The sequence below is a fragment of the Stomoxys calcitrans genome, chromosome 2, assembly GCF_963082655.1.
Source record: "Stomoxys calcitrans chromosome 2, idStoCalc2.1, whole genome shotgun sequence".
NCBI classification, from domain to species: Eukaryota; Metazoa; Arthropoda; class Insecta; order Diptera; family Muscidae; genus Stomoxys; species Stomoxys calcitrans.
In genome coordinates this window covers 18,356,547-18,376,828 of record NC_081553.1, presented here as the reverse complement: position 1 = coordinate 18,376,828, position 20,282 = coordinate 18,356,547, and the positions used below count along the sequence as shown (strand labels likewise).

The 20,282-nt window shown below is 38.8% G+C and overlaps 1 protein-coding gene across 1 annotated transcript in view; it reads right to left on the bottom strand.

Moving 5' to 3' along the window:
• The window catches only part of LOC106092734 (uncharacterized), a 437,945-nt gene that overhangs the window by 351,373 nt on the left and 66,290 nt on the right, over positions 1-20,282 (bottom strand). Inside the window, exon 2 of the mRNA XM_059362614.1 lies at positions 2,840-4,260. Within this exon, the coding sequence (XP_059218597.1) occupies positions 2,840-3,199 (360 nt within the window). The 5' untranslated portion in view covers positions 3,200-4,260. The remainder of the gene's footprint in view (positions 1-2,839; positions 4,261-20,282) is intronic.

The following is a 20,282-nucleotide window of genomic DNA, read 5'->3' as shown; positions in this document are numbered from 1 at the left end:
GGCCTTATCGGATGAACGATATATTGGGTTGTCCAAAAAGTAATTGCGGATTTTTCATACTCGTGACTCTGTAATTGCATTCTTTCTTCTGTCAGTTATCAGCTGTAACTTTTAGCTTGCTTTAGAAAAAAAAGTGTAAAGAAAGTATATTTGATTAAAGTTCATTCTAAATTTTATTAAAAATGCATTGACGTTCTTTTAAAAAATCCGCAATTACTTTTTGGGCAACCCAATATATGTAAGCTATATCTGAAACTAAACCGATTTTTATGAAATTTTGCACACATATGAAGACATCAAATTAAGATCGGATCAAAATTGGGCTCCTACAGCCTTAATAGTTCAAATCGGATGAAAGATATATATCTAAATCTGAACCGATTTTGATGAAATTTTTTACATTCATTGAGACTTAACAAAATTTGTTGAAGATTGGACCAAAATTGAGGCTTCTACAGCCTTAATAGTTCAAATCGGATGAAAGATATATATGGGAGCTATATCTAAATCTGAACCAATTTTTATGAAATTTCCCAAAAACGTTGAGATCAGTAACAAAACAGTCCGTGCCAAATTTTGTGCAGATCGGTTGAAAATTGTAGCTACCATGGCCATTTAAGTGCAAATCGGGCGATACATATATATGAGAGCTATATTTAAATCTGAAATCGGAACTAAATCTGATTTTTATGAAATTTTGTACACATATACAGACGTCAAATAAAACACCGCATGGAAAATTTTGTAAAGATCAGTAAAAAATTATGGCTTTTATAGCCTTAAACGGCCATATCGGATGAAAGATATATATGGGAGCTATATCTAAATCTGAACCAATTTTTATGAAAATTTCCACACATATTGGGATGTCAAATAAAACACCTCACGCAAAATATTTTAAAGATCGGACTTAAACTGTGGCTTCTACAGCCTAAAAAATCCATATCGGATGAAAGATATAGATGGGTGCTATATCTAAATCTGAACCGATTTTTATGAAATTTTCCACACATATTAGGATGTCAAATAAAACACCTCACGCAAAATATTTTAAAGATCGGACTTAAACTGTGGCTTCTACAGCCTTAAAAGTCCATATCGGATGAAAGATATAGATGGGAGCTATATCTAAATCTGAACCGATTTTTATGAAATTTTGCACACAAATTTTGTAAAGATCGGACGAAAATTTTGGCTTCTACAGCCTTAAAAAGCCATATCGGATGGAAGATATATATGGGAGCTATATCTAAAACTGAACCGATTTTTTTCAAAATCAATAGCGTTTGTCCTTGGGCCAAAAACGTGACATGTGCAAAATTTCGTGACAATCGGACAACAAATACGACCTGCACTTTGATTACAAGAATACATGGACTCACAGACGGACAGACGGACATGGCTAAATCGAATCAGAAAGTGATTCTGAGCCGATCGGTATATTCATCAATGGGTCTAGCTTGTCTCCTTCTTAGCGTTGCAAACAAATGCACAAATCTCTAATACCTTGTATCACAGTGGTGGTGTAGGGTATAAAAATCCTTTGATTATCACAAAAGAAGTTTGTTTGTCTGAAATTTTGTTTACGAGAATTTAATAAATTTTTTGGTTGTAGGAAATTTTTTGCAATAATCCGATGAATCCCACTACCATAAAGAGAGAAAGACTTCGATTACCATGAATTTATGACATTGATTTATGCCTTATCACTTATCATTTTCGTTTGAGCCAACTATTAAAGTGACCTTTCAAACCCTTATCTTAAACCTCCAAGATCCATGGCAAGATTTCCATGGCTTCGGCAAAATATGACTGTTTTCGCATTAACCAGCTTAAGATTAGCCCACAAAATTCTTTTCGTTACGAAGATTTACTTCCTATTATTGCAACTATTGTATGTCAAAAATTTATTAACAACAATTTCACTGAGAAGGGAGGACAATCAAATGGAATTGGCCAGAAGGGAATTGAACTAGGAAAACACACAAATTCTAACGAAAAAAAATTTATATTTACCAAAAATTTCTGTTGAGCTTGAATTATTTTGTGGAATCTCTCAAAGCAAATGAAGTAGAAAATACCAGAAACACTTAGTTATGGCTTAATTCAATTGCCAGCCAAAAAGGCAAGGGTTTTTTTTTTTTTTTTTGTTTTTGACAAAAAACTACATAAATTTGATGCCAAAAGGCAAAACAGAGAAGAAGAAACAAGAAAAACAAAAAAAAAATACATATAATAATAAATAAGTCTCCTGAGAGGGGAATAGAAAATAAAATTGTGGTGGCAAAGAATTTCAGCAATGCCAATGTACTATAATATGTTAGAGTCATCTGTTCGAAGAGTTACTATTAGCCGGGAAGAGGTAGGCAACAAAGGAGGTGGAAATTATGTGAGTGCTAAACGTGTGGATTTGAAATGTATTTGGCTTTTCATCCCCTTGGCCATGCCTACATATGAATGTGGGTGTCCCAGACCAGACAGGACAGACAAAGCCATGCGTGTTGCGTTGGACATTGTGCTAACACAAGCAGGCTAATAACTCTTAACAGACTGTCAGACAGCCACACTCAAGGGAGGCGCAAGAAATGCCAACCAGCCCTACACATATCCTCAGACGACAAAATCTTTACATATGTTGCTTAGTCTGTAGTCAACCCATGGTTATCCAAAGCAAAAATCCAAAATTCTATTTTCTATCTGCTCTTCCCCCCAGGGAGCTGATTCAAAAGGCTGCTGCACTACATACTGTCAACCTAGCAAGTTACCCTGAGGAATTAAGTTTATAATAAATTTCTCTCTCTCTCTCTCTCACACACACTCTCTTATTCTACAAACTTACCGGTGTCGAATAGGGATGAGCGGTCAGTCGCACTCCATCCGTTTCCAGTTGTTCACGTATGACAATATCCAAATCATTGGGTGGCGGGGTTACACATAGAATTTCAGCACTACCCGATAACGAATTGGGATCATTGAGCATAAAATAAACCGAGGCGGCACCTTTTTCGCGTAGCTGGCGTATGCTTTTCAATAGTTTATGACGATGTGAGGGATTCTCCACACCAATGGCATCCAAATCAGGATCACCGACCTGTTTGCAAATCTCCAGATCATCGTAGCCATTGTCGAGAAAACTCTCCGCATATTGACCCAAACCTAGGGCTCGTAGCCACTCGCAAACGATATTACTAACCGCCATTATGACCAAGAATGGGGGAGGGGGGGCTAAGATTCAATTTTGATTACAACCCACTTTGAAGGAAACCAAATGCAGGGTGGATGGCCTGCAGTCTTAATACGTGTCTAATGTTTAGTTTGGTTTTACGCGTTTTCCCGGTTTTTAATTTAAGGCGAGGGTCCGCACCCTGGTAATGTACGTTAATGTTAATCTTTTCAAATGATTATGGTTGTGTTTTTTTTTTCTATCTTCGTTGTTGTTGTTCAATTTCTCCCTTGAATTAACGAGGTGCCATTGCACTGTTGCACTTGTATGCATTTAATACAGCCAACACTTGGTTTTTAATGTGCCACTATTAGCGTAGGGATTTGTTTTTGTTCACTCTGTCGTCGTCGTCCTTTCGATGTTTGCTTTGGTTTCTTGCAAAAATGTTGTCTTTCGTTGAGGTTTAATTTTTTTTTTTTTGTTTTGTTTTGTTTTCAGCTTTCAACTCTCATTCGTTTTGTTTTTTTGTTTGCTACTCAATTTTAGTGTGACCGTACGAGGTCACCTGCCTGCACTAGCAGCTTAGGTGAGGGTAGGCGGCAATACCCTACCAAAGTTCTCTCCCTCTCTCTCTCTCGCACTTTTTGCCTCTAGCCCAGGTAATTTCGATTCGAAAGCATCACGTGCTCACCAGCACTTGCTTTTGATGTTATTTTAACCGTTTTTCTATTGCAATTTTATATTTCGCATTTCACTTTTTTCCATGGGATTTCCTTTTTTGTTGCTGCTCTCAATGTTGTGGTTGTTGCTGTTGCTATTTTCTGTTGTTCTGTTCATGTTTTTCGTGTTGTATTTTTATGTTTCAGGGGTATTTTCACTGGGTTGTATTTCGTTTTTGTTTTTGTTTTTTCACTCTTTTTTTCTATAAATTTTGTAGTGAATTGAGTTTTTGCCACTTTTACCATTAACTCGTTGCTGCCTGGTTTGGCAGGTTGATGATGTTATTCTTGCCGAAAGTACATTTAGTTTATATTAAGTTTACACTCATTGTGTTAATACTTTACTAATGTATACAGCAACTGCAACTAAGGGCTGTCCTAGAAGAAACAAAAAACTTTGAATTAGAAAGGAAATAGCAAAAATTTCTTATAATGTTGCCCAAAAGGATATAAATTGCCAGTGAAATGTCTTGAAATTGTTTCTTATAACCATAAAACAGCAGTGGCAACTATTGGGTTGCCCAAAAAGTAATTGAGGATTTTTTAAAAGAAAGTAAATGCATTTTTAATAAAACTTAGAATGAACTTTAATCAAATATACTTTTTTTTAACTTTTTTTCTATAGCAAATATTTTTCCAGAGAAGTGTATCATAGGCTAAGTGTACCAGTACATACAAAAACTAGTAAAAGGCGTTTAGTTCGGCCGGGCCGAACTTTGGATACCCACCACCTAACATACGTTACTGTGTCAAATTTTAGTGAAATCGGATTATAAATGCGCCTTTTATTGGGCCAAAGCTTTTCATCGAGATATCGCTCTATATGGCAGCTATATCCAAATCTGGACCGATTTCGATAAAGTTGCAGATAAATGTCGAAGAGCCTAACACAACTCACTGTCCCAAATTTCGGCGAAATCGGACAATAAATGCGCCTTTTATGACCCCAAAACCTTAAATCAAGAGATCGGTCTATATTGCAGCTATATTCAAATCTGAACCGATCTGAGCCAAATTGACAAAGGATGTTGAAGGGCCTAAGACAACTCACTGTCCCAAATTTCGGCGAAATCGGACAATAAATGCGCCTTTTATGACCCCAAAACCTTAAATCAAGAGATCGGTCTATATGACAGCTATATCCAAATCTGAACCGATCTGAGCCAAATTGACAAAGGATGTTGAAGGGCTTAAGACAACTCACTGTCCCAAATTTCAGCAAAATCGGATAATAAAAGTGGCTTTTATGGGCCTAAGACCCTAAATCGAAGGATCGGTCTATATGGCAGCTACATACAAATTTGGACCGATCTGGACCAAATTGACGAAAGATGTCGAAGGGCCTAACACAACTCACTGTCCGAAATTTCGGCGAAATCGGACAATAAATGCGCCTTTTATGACCCCAAAACCTTAAATCAAGAGATCGGTCTATATGGCAGCTATATCCAAATCTGAACCGATCTGAGCCAAATTGACGGAGGATGTCAAAGGGCCTAAGACAACTCACTGTCCCAAATTTCAGCAAAATCGGATAATAAAAGTGGCTTTTATGGGCCTAAGACCCTAAATCGGAGGATCGGTCTATATGGCAGCTATATCCAAATCTGAACCGATCTGAGCCAAATTGACGGAGGATGTTGGGGGGCTTAACACAACTCACTGTCTCAAATTTCAGCAAAATCGGATAATAAAAGTGGCTTTTATGGGCCTAAGACCCTAAACCGGAGGATCGGTCTATATGACAGCTATACCCAAATCTTAACCGATCTGAGCCAAATTGACGGAGGATATTGGGGGGCTTAACACAACTGACTATCTAAAATTTCAGCAAAATCGGATAATAAATGTAGCTTTTATTGCCCTAAGACCCTAAATCGGTGGGTCGGTCTAAATGGGGGCTATATCAAGATATAGCCCGATATAGCTCATCTTCGAACTTAACCTGCTTATGGACAAAAAAAGAATCTGTGCAAAATTTCAGCTCAATATCTCAATTTTTGAAGACTGTAGCGTGATTTCAACAGACAGACGGACGGACTTGTCTAGATCGTCTTAGATTTTTACGCTGATCAAGAATATATATACGTTATAGGGTCGGAAATGGATATTTCAATGTGTTGCAAACGGAATGACAAAATGAAAATACCCCCATCCTTCGGTGGTGGGTATAAAAATAAAACAGTAACAAAATACTTTTATCACAAAGTATTGCTTTTATAGTAACCGTGTAACGTTTCACTGCAACATACCAAACGTTTGCGACAAACGTAGTATTATTGAACCTAACTAAATTTGTTTATTGTAACCCTTTAGCGGCTTCGTCTACGGACCTTCCTTTTATTGTAAAACCAAAAATTCATTAATTGCAAAAGTGCTTCGATAGCCGCAAATGATTATGCGTGCACTGGATAAATGATTATTTTGTTGAGTCTCTCTTACTAGAGAGAAAGGGTGAGTATTTTAGCGTACAGATCAGTGGTTGGCAAAAACACTCTCTCTATCCCATATTAACTTGTAGGTACACAAGAAAATGATCCCAAGCAGACCTGTAGGCTTGCAAATAATTGCAATTGTGTACTCATCACAGGTATAGATACATTCTCATACACAACATTTTTTCCCATTTTTTTTTTTTTTTTTTGATAAGCAGCTCGGACGATTGCGGATGGTGAACTCAGAAAGTGAAAATTTTTAAATATTCGGGTTATGTTTAGTAAAACTACGCGATAAAAAAAAACAACAACAACCATCTTTTGTTTTATACCCTCCACCATAGGATGGGGGTATATCAATATCGTCATTCTGTTTGTAACTCCTAGAAATATGCGTCTGCAAATTGCAAATTTAGCCCATGAACATTCCCCTAAGGAACAGGGGCAAACTTCTCACATATCATTGAGTGCAGTCCGATTCAAGTTTAAGCTCAATGATAAGGGGCCTCATTTTATAGCCGAGTCCGAACGGCGTGCCGCAGTGTGACACCTCTTTGGAGAGAAGTTTTACATGGCAAAATACCTCACAAATGTTGTTTTCCCCTCCTAATGCTGGGGAGGGGAAAACCACCGCTGAAAACTTTTTGATGGTCTCGCCAGGATTCGAACCCAGGCGTTCAGCGTCATAGGGGGACAAGCTAACCTCTGCGCTACGGTGGCCTTCTCAAAATATGCCTCTAAGACCCGTCAAAGTACATATATTCTTGACATATATAGCCTAATAGAAGAGTTATCTGTCGGAAGCACTCTTTAATTAGTATAGGTCGGTTGGGAGTGCAAATGGCCAAATCGCTCCATGTTTTCATATAGCTGCCATATAAACCGATCTTGGGTCTTGACTTCTTGAGCCACTTGAGGGCGCAATTCTCGTCTGTTTTGGTATCATTTTCAACAACTGCGCTAAGTATGGTTTAAATCGGTCCATAACCTGATGTAGCTGCTATATAAACCCATCTCGGGTCTTGACTACTTGAGTCTCTATAGTGCGCAATTCTTATCCGATTGGAATGAAATCTTACTTGTTTTTCATTAAACTCTTGAAATATTCAATTTTTCGGCCGGGTCGAATCATATATACACTCCACCATGGATCGCATTTGTCGAGTTCTTTTCCCGATATCTCTTTTCCTACCCACCACTGAAGGATGGGGGTATAGCCATTTTGGTCTTAAACCCATAAAAGCCACATTTGTTATCCGATTTTGCTGAAATTTGGGACAGCGAGTTGTGCTAGGCCCTTCGACATCCTTCCCCAACTTGACTCAAATCGGTCCAGATTTGGATATAGCTGCCGTATAGACCGATCCTACGATTTAGGGTCTTAGGTCCATAAAAGCCACATTTATTATCCGATTTTGCTGATATTCGGGACAGTGAGTTGTCTTAGGCCCTTCGACATGTTTCATCAATTTGGCCCTGATCGGTTTAGATTTGGATATAGTTGCCATATAGACCGATCTCTCGATTTAAGGTTTTGGGCCCATAAAAGCCACGGTTATTGTCCGATGTCGCCGAAATTTGGGACAGTGAGTTAAGCTAAACACTTTGATACACTTCTGCAATATGGCAGAGATCAGTTCAGACTTAGATATAGCTGCCATATAGACCGATCTCTCGGTTTTAGGTTTTGTGGCCATAAAAGGCGCATTACTTGGCCGTTGTCGCTGAAATTTGAGACAGTGAGTTGTGTTAGGCTCTTCCACGTCCTTTTTCAATTTGGCCCAGATCGGTCCAGATTATAATATAGCTGCCATATAGACCGATCTCTCGATTTAAGGTTTTGGGCCCATAAAAGGCGCATTTATTGTCCGATTTCGCCGAAATGTGGCACCGTGCGTTGTGTTAGGCTCTTTGACATTTTTCTGCAACTTGGCCCAAATCGGTCTAGATTTGGATATAGCTGCCATATACCCAACACCACCACTGTGATACGGGCTACTATAACTTTGAGCATTTGTTTACAAAATTGTTTGAGGGAGAAGAGCCAAACCCATTGAAAAGTATACCGACCGCCTTAGAATCACTTCCTGATTCGATTTAGTTATGTCCGTCTGTCTGTCGATGTATTCTTGCGATCAAGTAACAGGTCGCATACACGAGGTGGTTATATTTGATGTCCTCATAAATGATCAAAATTTCATCAAAATCAGTTCAGATTTAGATATAGCTTCCATACATATCTTTCTTCTGATATGGCTTTTGAAGTCTGTAGTTCAATCTTTACAAAAATTAGCACGAGGTATTTCATTTGACGTCCTCATATGTCTGCAAAATTTCATTAAAATCGGTTCAGATTTAGATATAGCTACCCAATATAACTTGACTGACTCAGATTTGTCTTCTTGAGTCTCTAGAACTCGCAATTACCACCCGATTGATTTGCTGAAATTTTGCACAACATTTTTTGGTATGACGTGGACCGTGCCATGTATGGTTCACCAAAGGTCCATATCATGATATAACTCCCATATAAACCATTCGGTCGATTGGACTTCGTGAGTCTCTAAAAGGCGCTATTATTATCCCAATTGACTAAAATTTTGCACAATGACTTCTCCTATGACTTCCAACTAATAAAGCTTCAATATAAATTGATCTCCCATTTACGCTTCTTGAGCCCCTAGAGGGCGCAACTCCTATCTGATTTGGCTGACATGACTTCTGCTATGGCCTACAGCATCCAAACCAAGCATGGCCCGAATCGGTCCATAACCTGGTATAGCTCCAATAGCATAGCAATGCTTACCATTGTACTGAAAACGGGGCAAAAAAGTTGACAAATTCGATTCATGGTGGAGGGTATATAAGATTCGACTTGGCCGAACAAAGCACGCATTGACTTGTTCGCTGTGAGGAACACAAATTCTACAGATCCCACCCTTTATCGCTCTCGGCACCAGTTAATAACCCTCCTCAGCTTTTCCTCATGGAACTGTGGCCATAACTGTACTTCTTCAGTTTGCCAAATTCCCTCCAAGAACAAACTCTATCTTCAAAGGTTATTAATCGTAATCCACAATCAACTGAAGTGCAGTTTTATTCCTGAATTACCATTTTTCAAAGACATTTTTGCCTCGTCATCAGTGTATACCAGCACTTTAGAGTCCTTATGTTAACTATGATGAAATAGAACCATCAAATTAAGTTCACCTCAAGCATTTGCTCATAGATTATTGTGCCAAGAAGAACTTGGCAAATCAGCTAGTTGGCAAAGGGTGTTTAGTCTTCAGCCATGCCTAACTTAAACTCATTTTTATTTGTTTTAACTTCTAAGACATGAAACTTTAATGGGAACGAGCTACTTAAACTTTATTGCCAAGCAGCTAAATAAAATAACTGGACTAAGACAGTCCATAATTGAAGGAACCTTGCCATAGTTTTTGCTTTCCTTTCAGATTTTTTTATGGCTACAAAATTCATGTCGCTTTGTAAACGAGAGCGCTATCTAGGGGTGTGTGAGTGTGTGTGAATGAGTATCGTAGCAGAGAGTAGCTTGCAGGTGCAATAGCAACAGCAACAACAGTGGGAGCCAGCAACACACCAAGCGTACAAATGAATGACTGACTCAAGCTCAAGTGAATGAAATTAAAACACAACTAAAATGTTGATGTTTTTGTTGTTGCCGCCACTGCTGCTGCTGCTGATGATGATGATGGAGCTGTATCGCAATCGTACTCGTACTTGTACTCATTCCTCGTTGATAGAGAGATATGGTTGTAGTTGGCAATGTAGATGTCGTTGTTTTATGCCAATGCCAAAACTAAAATCCTACAAAACGGTAAACAAAGGAAGTTGATGAAAATTTAGAAAACACATGCAATTTCCGCTGGCAACAAAATCCCCATAAACACACACACACACATGCATACAAACAAAACGCATGCACTTAACATAGAACAGCGACACAAAGAAAAAAAATTGTAATGCACTCGTTTCGTTGTAGTGCTGCAAAGAGGGAGTGTTATTGGTTTATGCTGTTTTCATTTTTTCTCATTGGAGCCCACCACCACCACCTCCCCAGCCAATTGCCTCAACTGCAATTTGCACGTAAAGCTCTAACCAACAAACCAAGGAGCGTAAGTAATGAGCAAAGGTTTGAGCGAGAGTGTGTACGAGTGAACGAGGACTATGAATGAATGCATGCATGTAAGTGTGAGAACAGAGATTAAATGGTTGTATATTTACAAATGCTTGCATTGTAAAGTATTACTGGACATACTAATACCCATGTACTACTTACGTACGTACGTACCTATGCCCAAGGGGCATTTATAACATTTTATTGTATACACATTGAACAGTGCTCTTAACAAGAGAGTGTTTTTTCAAGAGGTAAGCTTTGGGCTTTAGCCAAAATAATAGTAGTTGAACTTAACTAAATTGAAGCTCATGGGATTTATATTGAAAATATTTATAAGTCAATAAGTGATTATTGACTTTTGTGTGATTGAGTGGCTGTTGTGGCATTGAATATGAAAAGATATTGTGAATTGGATTTTAGTTTGTTTAAAGAGCATGAGTTGTGTTTCAGTAGTGAAAAGACAAACAAAACATTCATTTGGATTAAGAACTAGTTTATTATTTATGACCAGTACTTTAATAACTTAGCCGTCAGGGGTAAAGGGTAGGAAAGGGTAGTTTTAGTATTCTTGCCCTACGGAAAGGGTAGTTTTCAGTTCCCTTGACCTTGGAAAATCGTAGTTTTAGTACCATTACCCTTAGCAACGGGTAGTTTTAGTACCCTTGCCTTAGCTTTAGTACCCTTGCGCTTTACAAAGGGTAGTTTTTGTACCCTTTTCCTTGGCAAAGTGTAGTTTTAGTACCATTGCCCTTGGGAAAAGGCTAGTTTTAGTACCCTTGCCTTTGCGACAAGCTAGTTTTAGTACTCTTGCCTTTGTGAAAGGTAGTTTTGGCACCCTTGCCCATGACAAACGGTAGTTTTAGTACCCATGCCCTTGGCAAAGGGTAGTTTCAATACCCTTGCACTTGGCATAGTGTAGTTTTAGCAGGCATGCCCTTGGCAAAGGGTAGTTTTAGTACCCATGCAATTGGCAAAGGGCAGTTTCAGTACCGTTGCCTTTGGCAAAGGGTAGTTTCAGTACCCTTGCCCTTGATAAAAGGTAGTTTCAATACCCTTGCCCTTGACAAAGGGTAGTTTTAGTACTGGCCTTTGGGAAAGGTAATTTTAGTGCCCTTGCCCTTCGAAAAAGGTAGTTTTAGTAGCCGATCCCTTGGCAAAGCGTAACTTTAGTACCCTTACTTTTGCGACAGGTTTGTTTCAGTACCCTTGCCTTGGCAAAGGGTAGTTTCTGTACCCTTGTCCTTGGCAAAGGGTAGTTTTAGTACTGGCCTTTGGGAAAGGTAGATTTAGTACCCTTGCCCTTGGCAAATGGTAGTTTCAGTACCCGTTCCCTAGTCAAAGCGTAATTTTAGTACCCTTGCCCTTGGTAAAGGGTAGTTTTGGTACCCTTACCTTTGCGACAGGCTTGTTTTAGTACCCATACCTTTGTGAAAGACAGTTTTAGTACCCTTGTCTTTGGAAAAAGGTAGTTTCAGTATTCGTGTCGTTGGCAGTTTTAGTTTTAGTATGGGTGGATTTTGTACCCTTTCCCTTTGGAAAATGTAAATTTTATACCCTAATACCCTTGCCTTTGAGAAAGGTAGTTTTAGTACCCTTGTCTTTGGAAAATGGTAGTTTCAGTATTCGTGTCATTGGCAGTTTTAGTACCCTTGCTCTTGGCAAAGAGTAATTTTAGTACCCTTGGTAAAGGGTAGTTTTAGTACCATTTCCCATGGCAAAAGGTAGTTTTATTACACTTGCTCATGGCAAAGGGTAGTTTTAGTACCCTTGCCCTTGGCAAAGGGTAGTTTTAGTACCATTATCCTTAGTAAAAGGTATTTAGTTTTAGTAGAATTGCCCTTGGGAAAGGCTAGTTTTAGTACCCATGCCTTCGGGAAAGGTAGGTTTAGTACCCTTGGCAAAGCGTAGTTTTAAAACCCTTGACAAAGGCTAGTTTAAGCACCCTTGGCAAAGGGTAGTTTTAGTACCCTTGCCTTTGGGATAGGCTAGTTTCTGTATCCTTGCCTTTGTGACACAGGGTAGTTTTAGTACCCCTGGTAAATGGTAGTTTTAGTACCATTGGCAAAGGGTAATTTTAATACCCTTGGCAAAGGGTAGCTTTAGTACCTTTGGCAAGGGGAAGTTTTAGTACGCTTAGCGAAGGGTAGTTCTTGTATACTTGGCAAAGGATGGTTTTAGTATACAAGAACCAAAAAGGTTTGGTACCCTTGGCAAAGGATAGCTTTTGTACCCTTGCCTTTGGCAAAGGATAGTTTTATTACCCTTGCTCTTGGCAATGGATAGTTTTAATACCCTTAACCTTGGCAAATGGTAGTTTTAAAACCATTGGCTTTGGCAATTGGTAGTTTGAGTACCATTGCCTATGACAAATGGTAGTTTGAGTACCATTGCCCTTGGGAAAGGGTTGTTTTATTACCATTGCCGAATTTTGCCCATTTTGATAACAGCTTTATCATTTCACACCTATTTCATCATTAAGGAATTTTTGGGGTGCTTGTCAAAGTTTTGGTCGACTTTTATAGTTTTTAATTATTTCAAACCTAGTTCCTAGTTCAAGTTAAAGGGACTTTTGGCAACTGTGACGAAATTGTCAATGGTGACTCCTTCAATTTGTATTTTTAATACCCACCACCATAGAATGGGGATATATTGGGTTGCCATAAAAGTAATTGCAAATTTTTTAAAAGAAAGTAAATGCATTTTCAATAAAGCTTAGAATGAACTTTAATCAAATATAATTTTTTAACACTTTTTTTCTAAAGCAAGCTAAAAGTAACAGCTGATAACTGACAGAAGTAAGAATGCAATTACAGAGTCACAAGCTGTGAAAAAATTTGTCAACGCCGACTATATGAAAAATCCGCAATTACTTTTTGGGCAACCCAATAGTTATTCCGTTTGTAACACCTCGAAAAATAGATCTAGGACCCCATAAAGTATATATATTATTGATCGTCTCGACATCCTGAGTCGATCTAGCCGTGTCCGTCTGTCGAAATCATGATAGCAGTCGAACGCATATAGCTAGCCGCTTGAAAATTTGCACAAAAAATTACTATTGACGTAGGTTGTTGGGGATTCCAAATGAGCTATATCGGTTCAGATTTGGATATAGCTCCCATATAAACCGATCTTCCGATTTGACTTCTTGAGCCCCTGGAAGCCGCTATTTTTGTCCGATTTGGCTGAAATATTGCACATAGTATTCTGTATCTTTCTTCCAACAACTGTGCTAAGTACGGTCTAAATCGGTCTATAACCTGGTATAGATCCGGTCTCCTAATTTGACTTTTTGAGCCCCTGTAAACCGCAATTTTTGTCCGATTTGGCTGAAATATTGCATGTAGCGTTCTGTTATGACTTCCAAAAACTGTGCCAAGTACGGTTCAAATTGGTCAAGAATCTGATATAGCTCCCATATAAACCGATCTCCCGATTTGACTTCTTGAGCCCCTGGAAGCCTCAATTTTCATCCGATTTGGCTGAAATTTTGCAAAAGTGTTCTGTTATAACTCTAAACAACTGTGCTGAGTACGGTCTAAATCGGTCTATAACCTGATTAAGCTCCCATATAAACCGATCTCCCAATTTGACTCCTTGAGCCCTTACAAGCCGCAATTTTCATCCGATTTACCTTAAATTTCGCACATAGTTTTCTGTTATGACTTTCAACAACTAGTCTAAGCAACGTTCAAAACGGTCATGAACCTGATATAGCTACCATATAAACCGATCTCCCGATTTAACTTTTTAAGCCACAATTTTCATCAGATTTGGCTAAAATTTTGCACGTAGTGTTCTGTTATCTTACTTCCAACAAGTGTGCCAAGATGCGGTTCAAATCAGCCACGATCCTGATATAGCTCCCATATAAACCGATCTCCCGATTTGACTTATTGAGCCCCTGGAAGCCTCAATTTTTGTCCGATTTGGCTGGATTATTGCACATAGTAATCTGTATGACTTTCAACAACTGTCCCAAGTACGGTCCAAATCGGTCTATAACTAGATAAAGCTCCCAAATTTCAGCAGAATCCATGGTGGTGGGTTCCCAAAATTCGGACCGGCCGAACTTAGCACGCTGTAACTTGTTTTTTCTAATTTTTCTTATTTTGAGTTTTTTTTTTTTCTCATTATTTTGAAAATTTTTAGAGTTTTTTGGCTAATTATTTGTGAATTTGACTTTTGTAGGTTTTACCACTATTCCCACAACGCTGTCGCTGTTGGTTCTCTTCCTTCAAAATGTTTTCGGCTAAGATTTGAAACTTGTGCCATTGTCTTAGCAAGAAAGCTTTCTGCTGTCTGCTGTCATTGACCCTAAATCAAAACATTATGTTCTCTAGAACCAAACTTTAAACTTTCTACTCCAAGGATAAACTCCTTCTTGCATATCGCACTGTTCTGTTTCCTTTAAAAGCCATGGTAATATGCATATATCGGCAACGTTTTTCAGTTTGTTTGTTGGCAGGTAGAAGCCGTGTTAATAGTACTTCGTTGCTATTAGCGTTAATTGAATTTATGGTTGTAGTTTTTAACATTTCTTTCGTTTTTCTACCATTTATACCACACCAAATGTAAGAATGCCTGCCCCATGTCAAAATGTGTGTATCTGTAGATGTTTTTGTATATGTGTTTGTGTATGTGTGTGTGTGTGTACCTTCAAAATTGTTAATAATAATAATAATGTTGCCAGAAGTAAAGAACGAAATGGGAAAGCAAAAAACGCAATGGCTTAAAAGAACTGGTGGTGGCGTTGGTCTCAGAGAAGCTCATGTCAGGATGCGTTACATTTTACTTTAAAAGTACTGCAAGTACAAATATAAACCCCCCACAAAAAACCAAGGAAGCCCCGTTTGTCAGTATTCATTGTGGACTATGGTGGAAAAATGGGGAATACGTTTTTCTTTCGGTTGTTGGGTTGTTAATGTTAATGTTGTTGATATTGCTATTGTTGTTGTTGTTGTTGTTGTAGCCGTGAGAGGTGCTGTGGTAATAGATATTACCATGGCCTTTTGTATGTTGGCCGTAGGTGCTCTCTAGTAGCGGTGTTACAAAGATGTTGTTTGGCTATAGCTTGTACAATTACTGACATTGCAAGCTTGGTTAGCTGGTTGGTGGGTTGCCCATCTATCCTGCAAGCTTCTAGTTTGGGCCATAAATGTAACACATTATTCTGTTCATATTTTACGGTCTTAATCTGAGCGCAATAGCAACCTTGCTGCCTGCCTCTGGCTGGGCTGGCTGCCTGGCCTGGTCTAGTTTACTGGATTGGCGGTGGTTGGTAATAAGCAACTGTTTAATAATAATGATAATGATGATGGCAACGATGATGATGATCATGATGATGGCGATGGCGATGGTGTTGAGGACGACGACTACCACGATTCTGATGTTGTTTGATAATAACAGTCAAAACGAACAATGTAGCGCACATTTGTATGCGAAAAGCCAGCAATATACAGTCATGGCACGTAAACCAACCAGGCACCTCTTGGGTTAGAGTTCCAACCAAAATGAGATGGCAATGTCTTTCTGTTTGTCTGTCAAAGTGTCGGTGCTACAATAAGTTGCTCGCCCCAAACCCATTTTTGATAACCTTTTAAATCCGAGCACAATATCTGCTGACTTCAAAGTACTTTAACACTTGCAACATTCATTTAGAATTGAACCAATGTTGCTGCAAATAAGTAGAAAACAACAACAAAATCAGCAGGAAAATCAACTTTTGTGATTGGGAGCAGAGTTGCCACAAGAAAAGCAGAAATATTGACTACACCACTACTGTGGTGTAGGGTATACCAACTTAGTGAATTAGTTTGTAACATCCGAAAGGAAAAGACATAGACCCATTGATCGACTCAGAATCACTTTCTGATTCGATTTAGCTATGCCCGCCTGTCTGTTTGCCCGTCTGTCCATGTTAATTTGGGTACAAACTACAGGTCGCAATTTTCATCCGGTCGTCTTCAATTTTGGTACACGCATGTTTTTCGGCCCAGAGACAAAGCCTTTTGAAGTTGGAAAAAATCGGTTCAGATTTGAATATAGCTCCCATATATATGTTCGTCCGATTTACAGTAATATTGCAATAAAATGGTCATTTGTTAACCGATTCTCTTGAAATTTGTTAGGAAGGATTTTCTCTGGACTCTCGACATTACTGGTGAATCTCGTGGAAATCGGTTCCGATTGAGATATAGCTGTCATATATGTATCCTGCAATAAAATGGTCATTTATAAACCGATTCTCTCGAAATTTGGCAGGAAAGATTTTTTTATGACTTCCGATATTACGAGTGAATTATATCGAAATCGATTCAGATTTGGATATAAAGGGTGATTTTTTTGAGGTTAGGATTTTCATGCATTAGTATTTGACAGATCACGTGGGATTTCAGACATGGTGTCAAAGAGAAAGATGCTCAGTATGCTTTGACATTTCATCATGAATAGACTTACTAACGAGCAACGCTTGCAAATCATTGAATTTTATTACCAAAATCAGTGTTCGGTTCGAAATGTGTTCATTCACCGTAACGTTGCGTCCAACAGCATCTTTGAAAAAATACGGTCCAATGATTCCACCAGCGTACAAACCACACCAAACAGTGCATTTTTCGGGATGCATGGGCAGTTCTTGAACGGCTTCTGGTTGCTCTTCACTCCAAATGCGGCAATTTTGCTTATTTACGTAGCCATTCAACCAGAAATGAGCCTCATCGCTGAACGGTGAATGAACACATTTCGAACCGAACACTGATTTTGGTAATAAAATTCAATGATTTGCAAGCGTTGCTCGTTAGTAGATCTATTCATGATGAAATGTCAAAGCATACTGAGCATCTTTCTCTTTGACATCATGTCTGAAATCCCACGTGATCTGTCAAATACTAATGCATGAAAATCCTAACCTCAAAAAAATCACCCTTTATTAAGTTTTTTATTCAACTATTACTTTTATTTTTTACTTTTTGCATTTTTTTTTAGTAAATTTTATTAAACCACTTTTATATTTCTAAATTTTCTATAAATTTTGTCGATTTTGTTTTAACGGCAACCCTGCCCTCTACCAACTTCTCTTACAGCACCCATCATGGAGAATGAATCTGGTATGAGACAGGTGTTGCCAATCATTAAAAACAATAGGACGAGCTCATTGCTACTATTAAGGTAGTAAGGGAGAATTGTTTTATACATTTTCCCTCTTCACAAACAATTTCGCCATTTAATGAAATATGTTAACACTGTCGAGGGAGGAGCCACCCTCTTGCTCTATTTCTCTTCTTAGTAATGATAATGAGGCTCTAAATAATAGCCCCGAGTATTAAACTACAGTGGGAAAGGGCATAGGTTTTTGCTGCTACTCCCCGTTAACATGATGATGATCATCATCATGATTTTAATCATCACTTCTCTTTATGAATGCCATTTTCTAGGTTTAAATACCAAATCATTTCCTTTAATAACTTCCACTGCACTCTAGGGACCCTAAAAGTAGTCAGTCAGTCTCATGGATTGCTACTTTTATTCTCTGTTTTTTTTTCTTTTGTTTTTGCACGATTTCGATTATTTTCAATCTCACACGCATTTAGCAAACACTTTGAAAACGCAAGCCGTTCGAACACTAACCGATGTGCATGGCACATAAAATGAAAGTATCATAACATCACTATTTTCAACAAACCGTTATGTTCTCTTGTTATGCGTTTGTTTTAAGACCTCTAGCGTCAACCATGAATGAAAATGAACTGAATTCTAAGCTTAACGAAGTTGTGGGGTTTGCTGCTGTTATTGCTTCTTCTTCTGCTACTGCTTCTTGAGTCAGTCTATTGGGATTTGCATTGCACCACACAGCACGCACACAGACACATACAAGGCAAACCATCACTCCATTTCAAAAAATGTGTGAAATTATTTCAACAGCATCCCGTTAAAGTCATCAAGTGTTTATTCTGAAAAGAAACAAGAGATTTGTAATGAGTATAGGCAAGAGGCTAGGCAAGAGAGAAGTAATGAGATAGAGAGGGAGAGAGTATAGAACGTTAAGAAAAATGACATCAGATTACATTAGAAATGCACTCATTAAAAAAAGATGATTTATTTAAATAACTCTCGGAAAATCCGTCACGCACGCGGGCGGGAATAGCGGCGGAGACTAGCGAAGCGCCGCATATACACCACAAGGAGCAAGATGAAGATACCAGATGGGGAACAGTGTTTAGAGGTTAATAAAATAAAATAAAACAAGTAAAAAGGTATTATGTTCGGCAGAGCCGAATTTTGTATACCCACCACCTCGGAAATATATATCAACCGACTATGTTCATAGTACGGTGAAAAATCCATCATTTATGACCCCATAACAGCTATATCTAAATATAGTCCGATCTTCACCGTATTCAAGAAGGCTATGTAAGGGTGGAACACATCTCATTGTACTACAATTATTGGTAAAAAATACACCTTTATGGACTTTAGATCTTAAATCGGAAGATCGGTATATGTATAAGACAGCTTCATCCAAATATAGACCGATCCGAACCATATTGAACACAAATGTCGGGAAGCCTAACAGACCCCAATGTGTCAAATTTCAGCGAAACGGAAATAGGTGGTTTCATTGTCACAAGAACTTTAATTTCACTCAAATCGGATAAGAATAGCGCCCTCTAGAAGCTGAAGAAGTCAAGACCCAAGATCGGTGTATATGGCAGCTACATCAGGTTATAGACTGATTTAGGCCATACTTAGCACTAATGTTGGATGTCATACCAAAACGATATAAACAAAATTTCAGCAAAATCGAATAAGAATAACGCCCCCTAGAAGTTCAAAAAATCAAGACCGAAGATCGGTTTATATGGCAGCTATATCAAAACATGGACCGATATGGCCTATTTAGAATTCCAAACGACCTACACTAAAAAGAAGTGTAGGTCGGTTGAAAGTTTGCGTGCTTTCGACAGGCGGACGGACATGGCTAGATCGACTTAAAATGTCATAACGATCGAGAATATATATACATTATGGGGTCTTATACGAATATTTCGTAGTGTTACAAACAGAATGACGAAATTAGTATACCCCCATCCTATAGTGGAGGGTATAAAAAAGATATAAAATAGTATAAAACTAAAAAAATATAACATAGTGTTGATGATCCGAGACAGGTTTCTGTCAACGATCAGCGAGGAAAGGTCCCTAAGGAGATTGTCGCGATAGGCTACCAGGAAAGACGGAGCTGGTGCTCTTCACTCGCAGATACAAGTTACCGGAGTCTATACTCCCGCCTTTGAACGGGAGCACCCTGCAGCTGTCGAAGGAAGCTATGTACCTTGGCATAGTCCTCGACTCAAAGCTATCATTGAAGAGGAATAGGGATGAAAGAGGAAAGGTCCCTAAGGGGAATGTCGCGATTGGCTACCATAAATGGGTTGAATACTAACCCAGGGAAGACGGAGCAACAGCGGAGCAACAGCGGAAGACGGAGCTGTTGCTCTTCAGCGGAGCAACAGCTCCGTCTTTGAACGGGAACATCCTGCAGCTGTCGAAGGAAGCTAAGTACCTTGGCATAGTCCTGGACTCGAAGCTATCCTGGAAGAGGAATACGGAGGAAAAAAAGCAGAAAGGCACTCCAGCAGTAGGTCTTTTGGTAGGAAGTGGGGGTAACCCCCAAAATGATTTATTTATTTGTTGAGACTGGTACTGACCTATGGGGCACTAATATGATGGGGGGCCATGAATAAGAGACCAGAGACTGGCCTGCGTTGGAGTCAAAGGTTCACTGAAATCCGTAACGCAGGCAGCTCTGAAAGCGATGCTGG